Source organism: Malaclemys terrapin, chromosome 11 (genome assembly GCF_027887155.1).
Source record: "Malaclemys terrapin pileata isolate rMalTer1 chromosome 11, rMalTer1.hap1, whole genome shotgun sequence".
Lineage (NCBI taxonomy): Eukaryota > Metazoa > Chordata > Testudines > Emydidae > Malaclemys > Malaclemys terrapin.
The window spans coordinates 48,917,463-48,941,830 of NC_071515.1; the positions used below are offsets into that span (position 1 = coordinate 48,917,463).

Consider the following 24,368-nt stretch of genomic DNA (forward strand, 5'->3'; position numbering starts at 1 on the left):
ACTCAAAAGTTAGGAAATGCCAGAATTAAGGTTGTCTATGCCACTTTAATTTTGTCCCCTTGTTCATATGCATTATGATACAGTCAAATTACATGATTACATACTATTTTTTTTTCCACAGCACCCTTGCCTCATTGACAGTGCAGGATGGATGATGCTCGCTTGCGGTGTAAGTATTCAATATTTTGTTTTATTCTTGATCGACGTGTGGCCCCATGCCTTATTTACAGGACACCCTGCTACTTCAAATTCTGCTCTGTTGACAGAATTCTTAATCTCCTTATGGGCTCTCATCACTAAAGTATCTGAATGCTTCACACACACTAATTTATTTAAAACACCCCTGTGAGATGAAGGGATAATATTCTTATTTTACTGATAGTAAAGTGAGGCACAGAGAAATTAAGGTCCAAAGTATACAGTAATTTTGAGTGCCCAATTTGACACACCTAGGATGTCATTTTTCCAGAATACTTGGCATTATATAGCAATTTGAAGATATAAAGCATAGTTCCTATAAACTTCAGTTGCAGTCATGACTGCACAGCACTTCTGCAAATCAGAAGTCAAGCACCTAGAAAATGAGGATCACACAATTAGTGACCACCTGAAAAATTTGATTTAAGTGTCTTACTTAGCATCACATAGGAATTTTGTGGCACAATCAGGGGTAGATCAATTCCCCATTCAATTATTTTAAACCATGAAACCATCATTTCTCTTCCTGCAGTCCTCTGCTTCATTCATTACACACCTTCCAACTTCTACAACAAATGAAGCAGAGGTGCTGCAGACAAGTGTCATCTTCAGTACACAACCCTGATTCATCCCCAGAGCAGGTCCATCCTGCTCACTGTATGAGGAAGTAGTCCATGTGGGGAAATGTAGTACATGATCATATAATTAAAGACTGTATTATAATGCATATGCACAAGGGGAACAAATGCACAGACAACCTTAATTCTGGCACTTTCTAACTTTTGAGTGCTTGACTTTGCAACCTTAATAATGTTTTAGTAACATAGTGGGTTTTTCTTTTGGTTGACAGACATGTAGTAAGGGGCCTATGGTATTTGGAAGCATGTAATACACTTTTTCAGGCAGCTTGCAGTCTGAAGTGAAGCCTGCTTATCCCCACCATCTGCTAAGCCACAAAGATGATGCCCTTTTCTTCTTCCTGAGACCTGAAGGCAGCCAGAATTGTTCGTTTGGGGTGTTTTCTCTGTTTTGTATTTTTTTAATGAAACTTAGGGTTGGTCTACACAGGACACTTAGGAAAGTTAAGGCAAATCAACTAAAAATGTAAAGTCAATGAGCATAAATTATATTCTCCAGAGGATGTTACAGTGAGCTAAAGCCACTTTATTCCTGAACATGAGCATCCGAAAGGGCTTTAACATGCTTCAATTTACACACATTGACTTCACACCTTTTTACGGGGAATTAACTACTTTCCTGAATGTCCCCATATAGACATGGCTTAGAAATGTAGGTCACCTACCTTATTTTTCCTGAAAGATATTACGGCTAGGGCTCTGTGTCTATCACAAAGGTTGCAGAAGTCTCAGATTCCTAGGGTTGCCAGGTGTCCAGTTTTCAACCAGAATACCCGGTTGAAAAGGGACCCTAGCAGCTCCAGTCAGCACCAGTGACCGGGCCGTTAAAAGTCCCATTGGCAGCACAGCAGGCCTAAGGCAGGCTCCCTGCCTGCTCTGGATCCGAGAGACTCACGAGAAGTGGCGACACATCCTTGCAGCCCCTAGGCACGGAGGCAGTCAGAGAGGCTCCACGTGCTGTCCCCGCCCCAAGCGCTGGTTCCGCAGCTCCCACTGGCTGGGAACCATGGCCAATGGGAGCTGCGGGGGCGGTGCCTGCAGGCGAGGGTAGCATGCGGAGCCTCCCTGGCTGCCCCTGCACTCAGGGGCCAGAGGACATGTCGCCGCTTCCAGGAGCTGCCTCAGGTAAGCGCCACCCATAGCCCGCCCCACACCCTGAGCCCCCTCCCACACCCCAACTCCCTCCCAGAGTCCACACCCCACTCCCCCTCTTGCACTCCGAACCCCTCAGCCCCACCCCAGAGCCCGCCCCCCCGCAGCCAGAGCCCTCACCCCCCTCCCACACTCTAGGCCCCTGCCCCAGCCCGGAGTCCCCTCCCATGCTCCGAACCCCTCGGCCCCAGTCCGGAGCCTCCTCCTGCACCTCAAACCCCTCATCTCCAGCCCCACCCCAGAGCCTGCACCCCCAGCCAGAGCCCTCACCCCCCCCCCCCGCACGCCAGTCACCTGCCCCAGCCCGGTGAAAATGAGCGAGTGAGAAGGGTGAAGGATAGCGAGCGACGGGGGGTGGGGGGACGGAGTGGGCAGGGAGGGGCTTCAGAGAAGGGGAGGGGCCTTGGGAAGGGGGGTTGTTTCTGCAAACAAAGTTGGCAACCCTATGGATACCATGACTCTCCACAAGCTCCATGACTTATGCAGCTGCCAGCATGGCTGTCCCCAGGGCCGCCCAAGCAGCTGGCTCTGGGGACAGCCACACCGGCCATTGTTGGAGCAGCTTCACAGCCAGCTACTTGGGCAGCCCCGGGGCCAGCCGCACCAGTGCCCCGAAGCATCCCTGGGGCTAGCTGCACTGGTTGCTGCTCAGGCAGCCCTGGGCAGCTGGCCCCAGGGACCACCTGAACAGCAGCCAGCGTGGCTGGCCCCAGAGACCGCCTGAGCAGTGGTTCCAGGGGCAGCGGGAACAGCCATTGTTCAGTGGCCCCCGTCAGCTGGTGCCACTGGCCCCTGGGTGTCCCCCCCCAGCAGCACACACACACATCCTGGCCCTTCCCAGAGCAGCACATGCACACCCTGCCCCGCAGCTAAGATTTAGTCAGGGGTATTTATAGTACACATCATGGACAGGTCACGGGCTGTTAATTTTTGTTTATTGTCCATGACCTGTCCATGACTTTTACTAAAAATACCCATGACTAAATCCTAGTCTTAACTATGGACAACTAGAGAATTAGTGGGTTTATGACATTGGCTATAATTTACAAAAAAATAAAATAAAGCCTTTCTTTGGGTTTCAGACAGTACTATATCAAAGTACACATTTGGGACATAATATCTCAAACAATATTTAGTTACTTAGAGCAAATGTCTGTAAAGCACAAGTATTTATCAATTTTTAATTAAAAGAATCTAAGTAATTTTTATCATTAATTTGTCTTAATTAATGATAAAATTAATTTATTTAATTAAAATAATTAAACTCTATTTAAATATACTTGAAGAATTGTAATTTCATTAAGAAAATATTAAAATTAAAATATCCACTTACAAAACTGTTAAATTCTGAATTCATGAGTTATTATTAGATCTACAGTATAGCAATATTTCAATATTCATACCTGATTCTTTCTTGCTCCCCTTTGCACCGTCTCGGCTCTTTTTTAATACCGCTTTTAACATTTTAATACTGCTCCTGAAGGAAGGAAGAAAAAAACAAAACTTTAAATACATCATTAATAATGAAAGTTCACCCCCAAAAAAATTTGCAACAGACAGGAGGAAGATAAAACTAAACTCGAGGGTATTCATTTGAAACATGTTGATGGTTTACATTAGTTTTCTATAACCAAGTTACATTGGTCAAACCAAATACTGAAGCTGCAAGGAATGTTTTAATACTTGAACCAAGTGATTAAGGGTTCGCTATCTTGTTATAAAGCAAAAACAACATACAGCATTCTCCACATTCCACATATAATTAAGGTTATGAGGCTAAACCTGGATAACTTACCGTAAGACACTCTGGCAAAAGAATGTCTGCTCCTGACCAGAGTTCATCAAGGAGGAGGGAAATAAATTTAGACAAAACAATACCTACTTGAGGTCGTGTGAAGGTGGCAAAAAAACACTGTTGACAGTAAAACTTATCAGCACGTTCAAACGCTGATATAAACAGAAAGTACAATGGAACTTCTATATGAAGCAAATATTTTTACTAACTTAATCCCCCACAACTCATGCCACTAAGAAGCCAATTTATTTAAAACCATCTTTGCATTGTTTTGCCCCACAATTCCGAGTCATCACTACCAAGAAATTTTGCATTAAAAATAAAATTCCAGTTTGTTCCTTATTTCCCATTCCACAGTCTAAAAAACCTAATTTTCTGTATCAACTTCTGCAGCGCTAATTAATTTCAGAAAGTTACAGACTAAAAGAAGAGAAGAAACATTTGGAATAGAAATTTCTAAACAAATGTTCTAGTTTTCATGGAAATGAATATGAAACAATGAATGAAAGAGAGCACAAGGGTATTACTCTAAGAAGAATCGTCCCAAAACATAACTTTTTCATTAAACTTCCTAAAGTATCAGAGTCCTCAATCTCATTTTTGCTTAAGGATCTTCTATTGGAAAAACACAATTCTACAGGTTTTGTTTTTTCTCTCTTTTCTTTTAAGCATCAAACAAGCATACTGCATGCAACCACAAAATAAAGTAATTATTAATAGTATGTACTGTAAGAATTTACTCACCTTGTGCAGTAACAATGTTCCTCAAGATGTGCATCCCTATGGGTGCTCCACTGTAGATGTGTCTGCGTCCATGCTCTGCTGATCCGAGAACTTTGGTAGCAGTGTCCATTGGGTCTGCAAATGCGCTGTCTCTCCTCATGCTGTTCCACGAGGCTAGCCAGCGCACACAGGCTAACCATCCTCAATTCCTTCTCTACTGCAGAATCATAGTGAGAACTCCGAAGTAAAGGGGAGGAGGGAGGGTAATGAAGCACCCATAAGGATACACATCTCAAAGAACCATCATTACCGCACATGGTGAGTAACTTCTCCTTCGAGTAGTGTCCCTGTTGGTGCACCTCAGCAGTACCCTCTTGGGAGGGCTGGGACTTCAGAGTCAGGTTAGTCAAAGATGATACTCTCAGGGCCAATGAAAGTCCGAAGGGAAGGACTGTGTTAGTAATAATCGTGCACCAGGGTGAACCTGAGGAAACGTCTGTGAGCCGGTAGTATTGAAATGGGAAAGTAGGCATCTTGTAGGTTGAGGGCCAAAAACCAGTCTCCCTGTTCCAGTGATGGAATGGATCATCGATAAGGACCATCTTGAACTTCTGAGCTTGGATGAACTTGTTGAGAGCTCTGAGGTCCAGGATGGGTCTTCAACCTCCCTTCCTTTTGGGTATTAGGAAATAACGAAAGTAGAACCCCTTGCCTCGTAGATGTTGAGGTACTGGTTCTTAGACTGCCTCCTGTAGTTAAGAGCCAATCTCCCACCATAGTAAACTCTCGTGAGAAGAGTCCCCGAAGGAGGAAAGGGAAAGGTGTTGTGGAGGGGGTAGGAAGGTGAAGTGGATGGAATATCCAGATCTGATGATCTCTAGGACCCATCTGTCCAAGGTTAGCACTCCCAGGTACTGCGGAACGCTGCCATATGGTAGCCAAATGGGTGCATGGTCACATAGTAGTGGGGAGTGGTCTCACGGTACCTCAACCTGCCCATCAAAAGCAGTGTTTAGGGCCAGGTTATTGGGTCAAGGACTGGGAGCCAAAAGGCTTTCCCTTTTTCCGCTGGGGCCAATCGTTCCATTGTGACAGGAACTGGGACAATTAAGGACTCTGTTGATGTTGAGGGATAAAACGTCTCTTTTGCCCCAGTGTATAGATTCCCAGTGACCTGAGAGTGGCCCTGGAATCCTTCAAGGAGTGGAGAGAGGTGTCAGTCTTCTCGGAAAAGAGCTTCACACCCTAAAAGGGAAGATCCTCTACCATGGTCTGCACCTCCTTTGGGAAACCCGAGAGGTGCAGCCACGATGCCCATCTCATCACCACAGCCATGGAGATGGTCCTGGCAGCTGTGTCAGTGGTGTCTAGGGCTGACTGCAAAGATGTTTTTGCCACCAGTTGCTCCTCCTGGATCATGGCCTTGAAGGAATCCTGAGAGCTCTCTGGTAGCTTATCAATAAAGTAGTGTAATTTATTGTAATTTGTATAGCTGTACTTTGCTGTGAGCACCTAATAGTTGGCAATTCAAAACCGTAAGGTGGCAAAGGAATACGCCTTCCTACCAAAGACATCAAGGTGCTTCCAGGCTCTATCACAGGGTGTTGTCCTAGAGTGTTTCTGTCTGCTACTAGAGTTCACAGCATACACCATGATGGTATTGAACGGTGGGTAGGTGAATAGAAACTCTGATTCCTTTGTGGGAACAATATTTTTTGTCCACCCACTTGCATGTCAGGGCCACCAAGGCCGGGTTTGCTACACCATCTTAATTGGGTCTAGGATGGCCTCGTTGATTTGTAGGGTGATGCTGGAGGTAAATTAAGCAGAGGATGTGGGTAAGCTGGTGGTGCATATCTTTAACCTCCTACAATGGTAGCCGGAGGGTGTCCGCCACTCTCTTCGCCAGCTATTGGACCAAGCAGAAGTCATCTGCCATGGAAGGTGGTGACGTCATGACCGCTTTGTCCGGGGAAGAAGAGGATATGGCCTTGGGTGTGACCTCCTCCTCTGTGTCCACCTCTTGCTCCTCCATTTATTGGGGTTCTGAGGACTGTGATACTGTAGCCGACGTGGCATGCCTGGGAGGCTCTCAGGCAATGCTCGGTGCCTCGAGGCAGGCTGTTGGTGTTGTCGCCCAGGATCCCAGTATGGCCACTGCGGTGGCATAGGGCCTGGTGCAGGTGCCCACGGGCAACTTTACCAAGATGGTGGTGGTACATTCCCAGACCCTGTTGATACTGGGTCCCATATGGTGCTTGGTAGAGTATAGAGAAACCCAGTCCAGCTCACTATCTGAACCATCATTTGTCATCAGAGGGGCATGGCATGATTGTGGGGAAAAATGCCCCTTGGTCAACCATGGGTCGATTCTGTGATCTTGATACTGAGGGGTAGATAGTTAGGAGCTTCCAACATAGCTAGTTCACCGAAACAGGGGCGTAGCCACAGGTGGGCCTGGGTGGATCACAGCCCACCCACTTAGCATCCAGGCTCACCCAAATCTGAGCAGGGGTGTAGTGCTGCCAGAGCGGCTCTGGAGTATCACTCAGGCACCTGAAATCCAGGACGGAGTTATGAACTTGCCCTGCAGAAAGCTACACTCCAATAGCTCTGCCTTGCTATTTTTTGAGCCGCCCCATGCATGTGCCTAGTTTGGCAGGTGAAGCACTTTGTCTGGGACCACCAGGGCTAGGACAATTCAGGGCATGGTGTCAGGGGAGAAGCTGAGCTACCAGAGTCTGTTATTGCCCATCCATTCCAAAGTTGGGCCCCACACAAACTTCCGCTCCTAGCTACGCCACTGCACCAGACTGATAGAATTCTGCTGGTACCGAGTGTCCCAGCATTAGTGGCAGAGCTGGGGGAGATGGGAACTTTGCCATACTGATCTCTCCGGTGCTGGATGGTACCACCAACAGCTCACATACTGGGAGCGTCTTAAGTTGTTTGCCCTCATCTCTCTCTACCAAAGATTAGGTGCCCATGCCAAAAGGGTTTATGGGCCTATTAACTGTACCAGACACCGATGGTCGCTGCGAAGCATGGGTGCCAGAGGATCTTGGTCCCAGGATACCAAGTGAGATGATGATCACTTTTGGCTATCCCTGGGCTCACTGAGAGGACTTCCCCACTCTCTTTTTCAAGTTGTGAGAGGAGTCCTCGGACTGTTTCTTCGACCCACTGTCCTTCAAAGTCGAAATCTAAGGGGAAGATTCATGTCCTCCGGAAGGCTGGGATCAGAGAGACACATCCATAAAGATGATTTTTTGGCAGAGCTCTCTGTCCTTGCATGATCTCGGTCGGAGCTGCTGACAGAGGAAACACCTTTGTTGGATGTGGCCCTCATCAAGGCAGCAAATGAACTTGGAGTGCTTGTCCACGACCAGGATCGCTTCATTGCAAGTGCCACTTCTTGAAGCCCGGCGAGCCAGGCATACCCTGGTCCAGGGGGGTTCCCCTCTCCCAGCCGGAAGCTGACACAAGAACAATGTCTTTTCTTTTTTCTTTGTTGTGGGTTTTTAAGGCTCGGTCAAATAAAAGCCAAAAGAAGGCTAAAGGGTTTCTAAAAGCTAAAGATGAACAACCTGCTAAATGACAGCTAAAGGCTCTGTCTCTAGCCAGGGGCACTTGAGAAGGAACTAAGGACAGTTAGCCTGGGCACTGGCTAGCCTCCTGGCCTAGTACAATGAGAGACAGCGCATGTGCAGGCCCAACGGACACTGCTACCGAAGTTCTCTGATCAGCAGCGCAGGGACGCAGACACACCTACAGTGGAGCACCGATAGGGACACTACTTGAAGAAGAATACTGTAACAGAGAATTATACAAAATCCATACGGAATAAACAGAAAAAGCAACAATAATCAGTTTTCTATCTGAAAAGTTTAACTTTCTGAACAATTTATACACCATTTTATAAAACACTATACAAAAACAGTCACCACAGCAAACACTCCTTAGGATTCCATGAATAACCTGTACAGCATAAGTTTCATATAAATTAGAAACCTGGAATCATTCCACTGCAAATGTAAATTTTGCACGGGGGAGGTGAAGACATACACAGAAGTAGGTAAATTTTTGAATCATGGCCAATTCTCCTACAGTAAGACAAGATCTTAGAGGAGAAAAAAGTCCTTTGTTAGATACTGAAAAGATAATCTAAATAAAAGTTGCACTGATAAACAGGGTGGATAAAAATCAATGATTTAAAAAAAATCGGATTTTTTAATTTAAATTTGATTTTTTTTGTATAAAATGCTTTTTGAGGAAAAACATCTAAAGATAGTTTTAATTAAGATCCATGATAAGATATCTTTGAGCTATAATGTAATAGAGATTATAAATTCTAATTCTATAGTATGAGACAATATATTCATGTAATGTTTAAGAAAAGTTCCAACAGTTCATGGATTAGGGACCCAATCTTATGGGGTTCCACAGGCTTCTTTATATATTATTTAGGTTAATCTATCTACCCAATGGGACTCAGTGCTCAACCTAGAAGATACCATCAGAGATGCTTAGTTTTGCAGTTCTCAAACTGTGGATTTGTGTCTCCAGAGATAACATGCTTGTTAACAGCAAAAATGTTTTTAAATAAATATATAGAGGTGAGAAATAACAGACCTCAACCCGATTGTTCCTCTGCAAGTTTGTGTACACAGAGTCAATCCCTTATCTCTCTCTAAAAGTGCAAAGTTTCAAAAAGTTCAATGAATTAGGGTTACCATTCGTCCGGATTCCCCCGGACATGTCCGGCTTTTTTGAGTTAAAAATAGCGTCCGGAGGGAATTTGTCAATGTCCGGACTTCCCCTCCTCCCCCGACATACAGAGCGTGCGCACGGCTTACAGAGCAGCCGGGGCTCCGGCAGCCAGAGCCAGAGCCCTTCCTTCACTTCCCCCTCCTCTCTCCTGAAACTTGACACCACTCCCCTCCTCTCCCTCCCTCACTCCCCCCACCCTGCATTCACAGATCGCGGCCATCTGGAGCTCCAACCCTGCTCCCCTCCCCCGCTGTCGAGCGCGCTGCTCTGCAGCACAGTAAGGGGGCCGGGGGTCAGAGAAGCGGCAGGGAGGTTGGTGGGGGGGTAGTCAAGAGACAGGGAGCAGGGGGGGAGGGTTGGATGGGTCAGGAGTTCGGGGGGGGGCTGTCTGGGGGTTGGGGGTGTAAGGTTTTGGGCAGTCAGGGTACAGGTGATGGGGTCTCAGGAGGGGGCAGTTAGGGGACAAGGAACAGGGAGGCTTATTTATTTATTTTTTTTAATTACTGGATGTGGATGCGGACTGGCCGCGTATAATAACCAGGAAAGGGCAGGTAGTCAAGCCTGTACATAAATAGGGGGTGGGGTTCTGGAGGGCAGTTAGGAGCAGGGGTCCCAGGAGGGGGCAGTCAGGGGACAGGGAGCAGAGGGGTTTAGATGGGTCAGGAGTTCTGGGGGGGGGGCTGTCAGGGAGTGGGGGTGTGGATAAGGGTTGGGGCAGTCAGGGGACAGGTAGGGGGTAAGGTCCTAGGGGGCCAGTTAGGATGTGGGGAAGGTCTCAGGAGGGGGCAGTCAGGGGACAAGAGGCAGGGAGGCTTAGGGAGGGGGTGGAGTCCTGGGGGGCAGTCAGGGGACAAGGAGTGGGGGGAAGGGTTGGGGGTTCTGATGGGGCAGGAAGTGGGAGGGAATGGAAGGGGCAGGGGCGGGGCTAGGACAGGACAGGTGCGGGGCTAGGACAGGGGCGGGGCTCCTCCCGTCCTCTTTTTTGATTGTTGAAATATGGTAACCCTAAATGAATAGAAGAAGATTGTTGGGGGCAGAATAGATCTGGACAAGGAGAAGAAGTCTGGAGAGAAATGTGAGAAGTGCGGGACAGGCAGTAGAAACAAAAGTGAAACTGTTTGAGCAGCATATTCCAGAAGTCTTGAGGTCTTTCTGAGTGTAGTCTTCATTGATTTGAGATCTATCATACCATTCTCTCACTAGAAGGGAAAACCTATAATGGCAGCAGGCCATCAAAGACAGCCAGCTTGGGTATAAGAACCATTCAAGAAATATATGTTTGCTAATGATGTTTTAAAGAAAGTCACACCAGTGAACTGGAGGAAGTCACTTAAGCACTTGGATTCAGAGACTGTTGAAGTGATAATCTCATTTTTAACAGCAGTAGCTTCTTCTGCCAGTAGAGAGAGAATATTTTCTTGCTTTGGACTGATTCATTCCAAACTGAAAAAAAGTTTGGGACCTGAAAAAGCAGGAAAACTTGTTCTTTTCCAGATGAACAACAAACAGGAAAATGAAGGTGAAGACCACTGAGTTAGATGCAGAAGCCAATATTTTAAGTTTCTCATGTTGACCTGACTGACACAGTCGATTTAATTTTTTTTAAACTATTTCATTTACCTATTTTAATTGAAAACAATTTTAAGAAAAACAAACCTGATTTTAAAAAACTTGAATGTTTAAGTAAATTCAAAAATTCATATGCTTGTCTTGTTAAAATGTTATGTTTGCTGTTGAAGAAAAAAATTCAGAATACATAATCATTGTTTTTGTTAAATAAAACAATTTAAATGTCTGTCTGGTGATGTTCTTCTCCTAATACAGCGTGGCAAGGAAATCCTCCAAATATTAATGATTAACCTGTTGAATTGGAGATATTTAAGAAGTCACTGGGAGGTGAACTATCTGCTTCAATTACCTTTGGTAAATGAAATAACCAAACAATCATTCATTTTCTGAAATAGCTGTAAAACTGATCTGAAAAGTTCTCAAAATAAAACACTTTAAAAATGTATAGTGTGTACCTTCTGAAAATGAAACCTACATCTATCTCTGAGTTGTGAAGAATATGTATTAAGCTTATAACAACCAACAAGAATGCACTTTTATGTAGAAATCCATGATTAAATCAAAGTCTTCTTGACTACTGATTTAAATCAAATCCATCCTGCTGATAAGACTCCTTAGCAGTGCATGTTACAGGCATAGCTTCATCGCCCATGCTCTGCAATGTCTCTCCACTTAAGCCCTTACAAAACATCTTGAGTGAAAAATTATGTAGACCATGCGAATTGGAGCATGAGCTTTCACGGATGAATACCCACTTCGTTGGATGCATGTACATGCATCTGACGAAGTGGGTATTCACCCACGAAAGCTCATGCTCCAATACGTCTGTTAGTCTATAAGGTGCCACAGGACTCTTTGCTGCTGTTACAGATCCAGACTAACACGGCTACCCCTCTGATATGTAGACCATGTTATGGTTCCACAAGAGAACCAGTTCCCACAATGGCAAATGGAGACAAAGAATTCCTTCCAAGAATCTCCCTACCACTACATTGGAAAATATCAATCTTCCATGAATGGGGAGATGAAAGGCTGAGATCATCACTAGATATGCCCTCAACAAGCTAAGCATAAGGCTCAACAACTGAAGATGCGACAACTATTCCTGGTTACAAGCCAGCATTGGCTGACCAGATCGAAAACTGGGCCTATTTTGGAACATTCGGCTAGAGGGTTTCCTATTAGTAAGTAGAACCTGTCAAACAGCCGCCAAACATTACTCTTCCTCCTCATTCAACCATGGAACCACCACATCGTGAGATGCAGGGAGGTTGAGGAAAAACTGGATAGCATAACCCAATTTGACAGTGCTGTTGACAGTAATCGAGCTCCAAACATCTAGAAAGCATGCTAGCCGGTTCCCAAAGGGGTGGGGAAGCGGGGAGATGAAAGAAGAGAAACAGGGTAATGGAAGTCACAACTGAACTGCTGCCCTGGACAAACAAGTCAAAAACAGACACTTGATGGCATTGGAAGAGGGTGTGTCAACTGGCCAAACCGACAACCTGAATGCTTCCACCTCTCGGACCTATACCCCTTCCTGGGGTAGTCCTGCTGTTTCTGAGGAGGGAACAATTGCCCAAAGGGGCATTGCAGGTGGTACTGCTGCTGCTGACCTCTGGCATCTTTGCACTGCCAGCTTACATCCCCAAGGAATATAGGGTTGGCCCTAGAAAGGGTACACATTTTTGTTGGTTTTGTCCAAAAAGAGGATCCAACTATCAAAAGGCACGTCCTCTATAGGGAGCAATGCCTGAATTTTGCAGCCAGGATGTCCTGCTCATGGTCACCACCAAGGCCATCATTCTGGTTGAAGCATTTGCTATGTCTAGCATGGACTACAGTAATGTTTTGGCCACCCAGAAGCCTTTGGCAATAAATGATTGAAATTCCTCCCTGGAGGTTTCAGGCAGCTGGTCTGTAAATTTAGACACACGTCTAATTTACAAAATCGTATTTGGACAACAGTGCCTGCTGGTTTGCAATCCCCATTTGCAGGTAAGAGTTGGTACAGATCTTTCTACCCATTAAGTCCATCCTTTTAGAGGTCTTTTCCTTAGGAGTGTACTTCAATCTGCCCTGTCAAACTCTGTCATTCATGGCAGTTACGATGAGTGAATTAGGAGCTAGGTAGAACCCCTCAGATCTCTACATCAGGACAAAGTAGTGTTTCTCCAAACACTTTGTCATGGATTGCACTGAAGCCGGTGTGTTCCAATTAACCTTTGCAGACTCCAGGAATGCCTCGTTGAGGAGGAGAAGCCACTCTCCTGAGGGAAGATGGCTGCAGGATGTCCAACAACTTACGGGTATTCTCCTGCAGGAACTCCATCTGGATGTCCAGGGAAGCAGCCATGCACTGCAAAAGGTCCTGGTAGGCCTTGGAGTCCTGAGGCACAAAAAGGGAGGAAGAGCCAGGCACAGCCAGGTCATCCGGGGATGAGGAAGAGGCAGTTAACTGTGCCAATGATGGGTCTCTTTCCTGAACAGGCAGATATGGACGGGGCAATTCTAAAGGCTCCCCGAGGTGGGGTGGGGGAACAACTGGCACCTGAAATTGTGGCAGGTTAACAGCCCCAGCCACTGACATGACTGGTTATCTCGCTTTAGAGTTGGATAAGGAGTACGACCTCTGCAATCAAGGAGCATCTCATAAGTTCCATGGGGGCGGCTGGACATAAGGGTAAGGCATTGGTGGTCAGCAGGCACCAGGCCACAGGCCCCCATCCTGACTGCAGGAAGAGTGCAGATCTCGGTATCCATGCTGCTCCATGAACAGTCCCAGGTGTAGGCCAGGAAATGGAGAGTGGGAGGATGATGCTGACCTGGATGCCAAGAAGTCTTGAGATTCTGGGGATTCTGAGCCAGCCTCGATGGTGCAAGCAACCAGTCAGACTTATCCATCATCCAAAGCGAGGGAGGGATCGGTGCAAATGCTGAAACACCTCATTTGGCCCAGGGTAGCCCTCAACTGTCTCCAGTGCTAGAACTGGTGTTGGTACTAAAGCTAGTGGCAGTACCGAAACAGCCAACAGTACCAAGGTGGGGAGCAGGTAATGCTGCCATGGTAACATCAGCAGAGTGGAATGCAGTGATGCTGAGGAGTTTCGCAGTGCCAAGGAGGTCCCTTGTGCCAAACCCACCACCGGACTCACTTGCATGGTCTGCAGTAAAGGAACAGCGGGCTGCAGTGTCACCAGATCCGAAGGTTCAGTGGCCTGTCCAGGCAGCAAAGCTGTGGATGCCATAGCCCTGCCGAAGTCCTGGATCAAAGGAGACCTCTAGATGGAAAGGCAGAGGAAGTCTGCCGCCACATGATATGCTGGCGACATGGACACAGTTGGTGCTGGCATCACCTTTGTCAGTACCAGATTCAACAGACACTCCAAGGCCACCGCCTGAGTTGACGGTACAGGGCCTCTCGCATCCCAACACAGTATCAGGGAGCAGTTGGAAGGACATGCTTCATAGAATCATAGAATCATAGATTATAGGACTGGAAGGGACCTCGAGAGGTCATCGAGTCCAGTCCCCTGCCCGCATGGCAGGACCAAATACTGTCTAGACCATCCCTGATAGACATTTATCTAACCTACTCTTAAATATCTCCAGAGACGGAGATTCCACAACCTCCCTAGGCAATTTGTTCCAGTGTTTAACCACCCTGACAGTTAGGAACTTTTTCCTAATGTCCAACCTAGACCTCCCTTGCTGCAGTTTAAACCCATTGTTTCTGGTTCTATCCTTAGAGGCTAAGGTGAACAAGTTCTCTCCCTCCTCCTCATGACACCCTTTTAGATACCTGAAAACTGCTATCATGTCCCCTCTCAGTCTTCTCTTCTCCAAACTAAACAAACCCAGTTCTTTCAGCCTTCCTTCATAGGTCATGTTCTCAAGACCTTTAATCATTCTTGTTGCTCTTCTTTGGACCCTTTCCAATTTCTCCACATCTTTTTTAAAATGCGGCGCCCAGAACTGGACACAATACTCCAGCTGAGGCCTAACCAGAACAGAGTAGAGCGGAAGAATGACTTCTCGTGTCTTGCTCACAACACACCTGTTAATGCATCCCAGAATCATGTTTGCTTTTTTTGCAACAGCATCACACTGTTGACTCATATTTAGCTTGTGGTCCACTATAACCCCTAGATCCCTTTCTGCCGTACTCCTTCCTAGACAGTCTTTTCCCATTCTGTATGTGTGAAATTGATTTTTCCTTCCTAAGTGGAGCACTTTGCATTTGTCTTTGTTAAACTTCATCCTGTTTAACTCAGACCATTTCTCCAGTTTGTCCAGATCATTTTGAATTATGACCCTGTCCTCCAAAGTAGTTGCAATCCCTCCCAGTTTGGTATCATCCGCAAACTTAATAAGCGTACTTTCTATGCCAATATCTAAGTCGTTGATGAAGATATTGAACAGAGCCGGTCCCAAAACAGACCCCTGCGGAACCCCACTCGTTACGCCTTTCCAGCAGGATTGGGAACCATTAATAACTCTCTGAGTACAGTTATCCAGCCAGTTATGCACCCACCTTATAGTAGCCCCATCTAATTTGTATTTGCCTAGTTTATCGATAAGAATATCATGCGAGACCGTATCAAATGCCTTACTAAAGTCTAGGTATACCACATCCACCGCTTCACCCTTATCCACAAGGCTCGTTATTCTATCAAAGAAAGCTATCAGATTGGTTTGACACGATTTGTTCTTCACAAATCCATGCTGGCTGTTCCCTATCACCTTACCACCTTCCAAGTGTTTGCAGATGATTTCCTTAATTACTTGCTCCATTATCTTCCCTGGCACAGAAGTTAAACTAACTGGTCTGTAGTTACCTGGGTTGTTTTTATTTCCCTTTTTATAGATGGGCACTATATTTGCGCTTTTCCAGTCTTCTGGAATCTCTCCCGTCTCCCATGACTTTCCAAAGATAATAGCTAGAGGCTCAGATACCTCCTCTATTAGCTCCTTGAGTATTCTAGGATGCATTTCATCAGGCCCGGGTGACTTGCAGGCATCTAACTTTTCTAAGTGATTTTTAACTTGTTCTTTTTTTATTTTATCCGCTAAACCTACCCCCTTCCCATTAGCATTCACTATGTTAGGCATTGCTTCAGACTTCTCGGTGAAGACCGAAACAAAGAAGTCATTAAGCATCTCTGCCATTTCCAAGTTTCCTGTTACTGTTTCTCCCTCTTCACTAAGCAGTGGGCCTACCCTGTCTTTGGTCTTCCTCTTGCTTCTAATGTATTGATAAAAAGTCTTCTTGTTTCCTTTTATTCCCGTAGCTAGTTTGAGCTCATTTTGTGCCTTTGCCTTTCTAATCTTGCCCCTGCATTCCTGTGTTGTTTGCCTATATTCATCCTTTGTAATCTGTCCTAGTTTCCATTTTTTATATGACTCCTTTTTATTTTTTAGATCGTGCAAGATCTCGTGGTTAAGCCAAGGTGGTCTTTTGCCACATTTTCTATCTTTCCTAACCAGCGGAATAGCTTGCTTTTGGGCCCTTAATAGTGTCCCTTTGAAAAACTGCCAACTCTCCTCAGTTGTTTTTCCCCTCAGTCTTGATTCCCATGGGACCTTACCTATCAGCTCTCTGAGCTTCCCAAAATATGCCTTCCTGAAATCCATTGTCTCTATTTTGCTGTTCTCCCTTCTACCCTTCCTTAGAATTGCAAACTCTATGATTTCATGATCACTTTCACCCAGGCTGCCTTCTACTTTCACATTCTCAACGAGTTCCTCCCTATTTGTTAAAATCAAGTCTAGAACAGCTTCCCCCCTAGTAGCTTTTTCAACCTTCTGAAATAAAAAGTTGTCTCCAATGCAGTCCAAGAATTTGTTGGATAGTCTGTGCCCCGCTGTGTTATTTTCCCAACATATATCCGGATAGTTGAAGTCCCCCATCACCACCAAATCTTGGGCTTTGGATGATTTTGTTAGTTGCTTGAAAAAAGTCTCATCCACCTCTTCCACCTGGTTAGGTGGCCTGTAGTAGACTCCTAGCATGACATCTCCCTTGTTTTTTGCCCCTTTAAGCCTAACCCAGAGACTCTCAACACTTCCGTCTCCTATGTCCATCTCTACCTCAGTCCAAGTGTGTACATTTTTAATATATAAGGCAACACCTCCTCCCTTTTTCCCCTGTCTATCCTTCCTGAGCAAGCTGTACCCATCCACACCAACATTCCAATCATGTGTATTATCCCACCAAGTTTCAGTGATGCCAACAATGTCATAGTTGTATTTATTTATTAGCACTTCCAGTTCTTCCTGCTTATTCCCCATACTTCTCGCATTTGTATATAGGCATCTAAGATACTGGTTTGATCTTTCCTCCCAGTTTTGTCCTGACTCTCCTTTCTCTCTGCCAGTATAGCCCACACTCCCTCTTGTTTCCGACCCATCTCCCGGGTCTCCATGTTCCCCACTTACCTGTGGGCTTTGCTCACCTGTCCCCGTCGAACCTAGTTTAAAGCCCTCCTCACTAGGTTAGCCAGTCTGTGTCCGAATAGGGTCTTTCCTCTCCTCGAAAGGTGAACGCCATCTCTGCCTAGCAGTCCTTCCTCAAATAGCATCCCGTGGTCTAGGAAGCCAAAGCCCTCCTGGCGACACCATCTTCGCAGCCAGGCATTCACCTCCATGATGCATCTGTCTCTGCCCGGGCCCCTACCTTTGACAGGAAGAATTGAAGAGAATACCACCTGCGCTCCAAACTCCTTCACCCGTACTCCCAGAGCCCTGTAGTCACTCTTGATCCGCTCAGTGTCACACCGCGCAGTATCATTTGTGCCCACATGGATGAGTAGCATGGGGTAGTAGTCAGAGGGCCGGATAATCCTCGACAATGCCTCCGTAACGTCTCGGATACGGGCCCCCGGCAGGCAGCATACCTCCCGAGATGAAATGTCAGGGCGACAGATGGGCGCCTCCGTCCCCCTCAGCAGAGAGTCTCCGACCACCACTACCCTACGTTTCCTATTCGCAGGAAATCCCACATGCCAGTAGCAGCTGTACTCTTCCTGGAGGAGGAATAAGACTCCACGAGGACTGGAGCGGTCCCGACTGGTTTTATGAGACCTTTTCTTCGGCGCACTCAAAGGAGAGCAATTTGTTTGAGCCAGCACCACTCACCGAGATCAAGGGCAACCTATGACCGAAGTAGGCCTTGGTAACGAAGCAAGCCTCATGGCGAAGGTCTCTAGCCACCTGAGTCAATTTTGTGAATGATTCACAGATCAAACACCACTCTTTGATGTGACCCCATCTAAGCAGAGCAAACACCTTGTGAAAGAGTCATTGTTGGGGATAGGGAGACCAGACAGCAAGTGTGAAAAATCGGGACAGGGGGTGGGGGATAATAGGAGCCTATATAAGAAAAAGACCCAAAAATCGGGACAATCCCTATAAAATCAGGACATCTGGTCACCCTAGTTGGGGATCGCCCCTCATCTGACAGACAACATTTGAACCCTGGTGAGGGCATCACCAAGGGAAAACTAACACGAATACTAGGGTATTACTAACTATATACAACTAGCACAACAAAGTCCAAGGATTCTGAGGAACTGTGAGGTTAAGAATCACAGAGCTCCAACTCCAGCCACAGGTACTAAGAAGGAACTGAGGGGGATCAGGGCAGCACCACCTCATATAGCCACGTGAGGGGCTACAGCCACTAGGCACAAGCACTGCCCCTCTATGGGTACTGCTAGACAAAATTCTCTGCTTTGGTGTACTGGGTGTGCAAACAGCTAAGTGGAATATACAGCTGCATCTACTCAAAGAAGAACTTCAGTGGCCTTTTACAAGTCCAACATAAATAAAATTGAGGGAAAAACTGGACTCAGCTGAAATTCAAATGGCAAAGAGAAGACCACTAATAAGAACCAGAATGGATTTTAAATATTGTTGAAAGAAGTCTAGAACTTCTTGAAAACTAACAATATTGCAGCTATATCAGGATTTTGGATGTCGATATGGGAAGCAGGGAGAAGCTGTTATAAAATTATATAAAAAGTTTTATACCATTGGTTTTAAACAGAGACAGACCCCTCTTTATCCTGAACACTCAACACATCTGTCTGTGTAGAGAAAGCCAGCTTGGGAGAAATAGGTTTGTATCTCCCTTTCATATGACCAAGACACAATTTTGTAAACAAACAAACAAACAAACAAAAAGTGTTATATTCTCCCCAGACTTGACCCCTACAATTATAGGCAAGAAATATTAAAATGATCAAAAAAGTGGTCTTCAGATTAAAATTCTGTGCCTGCATCAGTTCTATATCTAGCTAAACTGAAGGCACCCCTACAGCACAGAAGCTTTGTCTGGGAAATGGAGGTAGCGCACTGGGGAAAAAATTACAAAATTGAAACTGGGGCTCAACTGCCATTCTCCTGTGTGGTCCTTATAGGCTTTGTACTTAAATAGAGGCTATAGGAGATAGTCCTAGGGAACACCTAAGCAGAGTAATTACAGTGCCTGACTCCAGCCACCACATAGTGCTGCAGCAGTAACAATTCAATTCTCCATCCATAACCACCTCCTCTGTCGGTTGCTTCCACCTGTACAACGGAGCAGAAGAGAAGATGATCTTCTCTGCAGAGGCCTTAGAAATAAGTGATAGTAGCAGCAGCTCCTCACAGCCCCAGACTTTTGGGCAATTATTGCTAAGAGGAGGAAGGATGAGAGTGGAAGCATGGAGAAGACGACATGAAATACATGAAATTGGGGAAGAGGGAGGGGAAATAGTGTAGAGGTGAGACAACCATCCTCCCCTCCCCCGGAAATATGGAATGAGTGAAACTTCAAGAAAAGACAGTACTCATCAATCAAGTATGTAGCTGCAGAGGAGAAAGGAAGAACAATGCCTTTGCATTAAATATGTCAAAGAACTTCACCTCTACCCCAATATAACGTGATCTGATATAACACGAATTCGGATATAACGTGGTAAAGCAGTGCTCTGGGGGGAGGGGGGGGCTGCGCGCTCCAGCGGATCAAAGCAAGTTCGATATAACGTGGTTTCACCTATAACGCAGTAAGATTTTTTGGCTCCCGAGGACAGCGTTATATCGGGGTAGAGGTGTACTTAGATTTGGGACTATAAACCCACTGCCGTAAAAAGCTTACTTCACAGTGTATATATAAAAACCCACCTACATTAGATTCAATATACTTGATCATTTGTATTTTCTCCCCTCAGAAAAGAATACATTACCACCTCCACAAGATGAACATAGTAAGGTGTTCATTATAAATGAAGACATTAAACACGGAAGTTACTGAACAGATTGTGAGACCAGTGCCAACAAATCAGTAAATCGGGGATGTATCTTAGACCTCGTGAAGGGAAAAAGGTACTTTAAAAAGGATATGTGTTAGCCAGTATGTTTTAATTAAGGCTGTCAAGCAATTAAACAAATTAATCGTGATTAATCGTGCTGTGAAACCAATTAATCACACTGTTAAACAATAACAGAATACCATTTATATAAATATTTTTGGATGTTTGCCACATTTTCAAATACTTGTATATTGATTTTAATTACAAACACAGAATACAAGATATACAGTGCTCACTTTATATTTATTTTTGATTACAAATATTTGCACTGTAAAAAACAAAAATACTATTTTTCAGTTCACCTAATACAAGTACTGTAGTGCAATTTCTTTATTGTGAAAGTTGAACTTACAAATGTAGAATTATGTACAAAAAAATAACTGCATTCAAAAATAAAACAATGTAAAGCTTTAGAGCCTACAAGTGCACTCAGTCCTACTTCTTGTTCAGCCAATCACTCAAACAAGCTTGTTTACATTTGCAGGAGATAATGTTGCCTGCTTCTTGTTTACGTCACCTGAAAGTACGAACAGGCATTCTCGTGGCACTGCTGTAGCTGGCGTCACAAGATATTTACATACCAGATGCAATAAAGATTCATATGTCCTTCCATGCTTCAACCACCATTCCAAAGGATATGCGTCCATGCTGATGACAGGTTGCTGGTGGCCAAAAGCATGAAGGAGCACACGAATGTTTAGCATATCTGGTATGTAAATACCTTGCAACACCAGCTATGTCATGCAAGCAGCTGTTCTCACTTTCAGGTGACATTGTAAACAACAAGCAGGCAGCAGTATCTCCCATAAATGTAAACAAACTTGTTTGTCTTAGCGATTGGCTGAACAAGAAGTAGGACTGAATGGATTTGTAGGCTCTAAAGTTTTACATTGTTTTGTTTTGGAGTGCAGTTATGTAACAAAAACATCTACATTTGTAAGTTGCACTTTCACGATAAAGAGATTGCACTACAGACTTGTATGAGGTGAATTGAAAAATACTATTTCTTTTGTTTATCATTTTTACAGTGCAAATATTTGTAATAAAAATAATAATATAAAGTGAGCACTGTACACTTTGTATTCTGTGTTGTAACAGAAATCAATATATTTGTAAATGTAGACAAACATCCAAAAATATTTAATAAATTTCAATTGCTATTTTGTTTAACAGCGCAATTTAATCTTTTAATCACGATTAATTTTTTTTAGTTAATCGCGTGAGTTAACTGCGATTAATCGCCAGCCCTAATTTTAATTATGTGGTATTTTAAAATGTGTTAGCACCTAAGTTAGATAGTATAACACCATTAAAGAGAGTTGGCTGGCTGTGGTATGACAGAATTTCCATTTGTTCAGTTGTATGTTTTAAAAACTTAAGAAATTATGTACAGAAATCAAGTAAGAATTTAAAATTATAAAGTCAAGCATAAAAAAAAGTTAGGAAATGACAGGTTGAAAGTTGCCTGTGCAACCTAAATTTGCCCCTCGTGTGTATGCATTATGGTTCAATCTTTCTAGCAAGTGTAATAGGGTATCAGTTACTGAGGCTGTCATTTCTGCCGAAGTCTTCATATGGAAGCTATTTTCCATCATTGCAGACATCACTGGGTTTTATCAGATTTGTTGCATTTCACTCCTAAGTGTATCAAGACATCATGATAAATTCTAACAAGTTACCCAAAAAAAAGGAATCACAGACCTAGAATTTGAAGTCTTTGTATCTCATTAACAATTTGCTGAGCTAACCTGTCTTTCTCCTTCCCTGTGCCATTAGTAAGTGTGGAGGACCATCATGGCTTTGAGAATTAGACCCATTCAATGTAATATACACATACGGACATGCACCCTCCATACACTGGGCAACTTCTTAGGATCCCTATCCTCATTTTAAGAGCTCTGCTTAGGGTTGCCAAGTGTCCAGTTTTCAACCGCAAAGCCCGTCAAAAAGGACCCTGGCGAGTCCGGTCAGCCGCACAGTGGGACTAAGGCAGGCTCCCTGCCTGCCCTGGCTCTGTGCTGCTCCCAGAAGCGGCCAGCATGTCCGACTCCTAGGCGAGCAGCGCACCGAGCCCCCAGGTCCCTCCGCCTAAGAGCAGGACATGTCGGCCGCTTCCAGGAGCCACCTGAGGTAACCACCCAGCCAGAGCCTGCACCCCCTCCCACACCCCAATCCCAAAGAGAAACCAATATAGCAGTAATGATACAACCAGTTTTGCAAATGCTGTACAGTTTGTGCCTTGCCTTTGCCACACATTTCAGTTAATGGCACTGTACTAGCTTTCTGTACACAAAAATAGAAGGAACAAGGAAGACACTGTATACACCATTCCAACAGGTATTTTTTATAAACATCTAAAAAATGGTTATTAGATTTTGCTATTAACTAGCTGTAGGTCTTAAATTATGGACAGATTTGATCTATTATCCTTGGTAATATGAAGTAACAGCAAAAAGGATATTTTGTCTCTACATAAGACACTAATTTATAGTTTAGCATCAAAATAGGTACTGATATACTGTAAAGGTTTGACAAGTGGTGAACAATTAATCTGCCTTCTATGCAGTATTCTATTTCTGAATGTGACAAACAAATAACCAGAAGGCTGTGCAAGTACAAAGTAGAGGGAGATGCCTAGAGCTTCAGAGGAAAAGGTAGGTGAAGCGTGAAACCCCTCCCAGTCAGCTCCTGGGCTGCACCGGGCAGCGTCCCAGGCAGCATGACTAGAAGAGGACTTGGCCCCGCGCCTTCTCTTCAGGCTCTGGCTCCGCCCCCTCCACTCCCCACCTGGGCCAGCTGCTGGAGGGGCACTCAACCCTTCATGCCCCTCCAACGAATTGCCTATGGACCTTTGATTAGTAAACGTCTGGCACATTTTTTCAGCCCTGCATTAGAGGCTAGTTTTATTTGTATACTTCAATCTTGAGACAGCTCCATTTATTTGTAAAACCAAAGATGTAGGTTAAATTCCCAGTGGTGTATGCCTACGGCAGTAATTTTAAAATATTACAGCACACGTACCACCAGCACTTATAGTAGATGTGAACACCTAATAGGAGTCTCCTTTGCTGGGGGGGGGGGGGGGGAGGAGAGAGAATATCATTCAACAATACTTGGAAATGGAAGTTTATTTTAAAAGGTTGAATAATTTGCCGAGTTCTGCTACATGGATACATACATGATGTCTAGCATTTCAAACTTCGTATGACTATATATGTTTAGGAAAAGAAATTGTAGACCAAATGCCCACAGAATGCTGCACAAATGCAATATATTAAACTGATTTCTTGCTATAGAAGTAATTTTGTTTTCTGGACAATGTTTCTAAAGATAGGAAACATCAGGAGGCAGCAATTCCTAAATGTAGATAAATTTAGGAGAGGGGAACTTTTTTGTTAAGAAGTTAGACAAATCTACTGGAGACCTGATGTAGGTTCAGATTTAGGATTGGGGGTGGGGAGGACCGGCAGAAGAGGAGGTAAACAATAAAATAACAAATATCAGGCTTCTACACTGACAGCTCACCCTAGGCCAGTGGTTCTCAAACTTTTGTACTGGTGACCCCTTTCACATAGCAAGCCTCTGAGTGCGACCCCTCTTATAAATTAAAAACTTGTTTTTATATATTTAACACCATTATAAATGCTGGAGGCAAAGCGGGGTTTGGGGTGGAGGCTGACAGCTCGCAATCCCCCATGTAATAACCTCGCAACCCCCTAAGGGGTCCCGACCCCCAGTTTGAGAACCCCTGCCCTAGGCAGAAGCAGCTTCAAAACTTGGGTTTCTGTTTCTAAACCCTTTTCCTCTTCCTGAAACAGAATAAAATTCACATTTTTGAGTTACAAAAACACTTTGGTCATGTGCTGCCATTAACATGTGTAAATTCTACAAATTAAGTGTATGTTTTAGTACTACATAAACACAGTTCTAATTCTTTCCTTGTACTCCTGGCATATATCCCTACCTAGATTTCACACAAATCCAAGACTCCAGAGCCAAAACTCTCATAAAAGTTTTCATGTGTTGCCTTGTAATGTCATTTTAAGATTTCTATAAAAGGCAGTATGCTAAAAAAATAAGAAAAATATTTTGGATAATTATATTTATTTAAAAAGTGTATATAATGGTGTAACAATATAGATGATGGCATTTGGAAAGAGTGTTTAACTT

General features: G+C 44.6%; 1 protein-coding gene across 9 annotated transcripts in view; it reads right to left on the reverse strand.

Moving 5' to 3' along the window:
• TANC1 (tetratricopeptide repeat, ankyrin repeat and coiled-coil containing 1) overlaps positions 1-24,368 on the reverse strand; it is a 227,856-nt gene that overhangs the window by 154,835 nt on the left and 48,653 nt on the right. For 5 of the 9 annotated variants that reach the window (XM_054043623.1, XM_054043628.1, XM_054043624.1 and 2 more), the window contains one exon: positions 3,392-3,465. In XM_054043623.1, the coding sequence (XP_053899598.1) occupies positions 3,392-3,465 (74 nt within the window). Of the gene's footprint in view, positions 1-3,391; positions 3,466-3,783; positions 3,854-24,368 lie in introns of those variants that run through there. The other 4 variants (XM_054043626.1, XM_054043622.1, XM_054043627.1 and 1 more) reach the window with 1 other exon arrangement.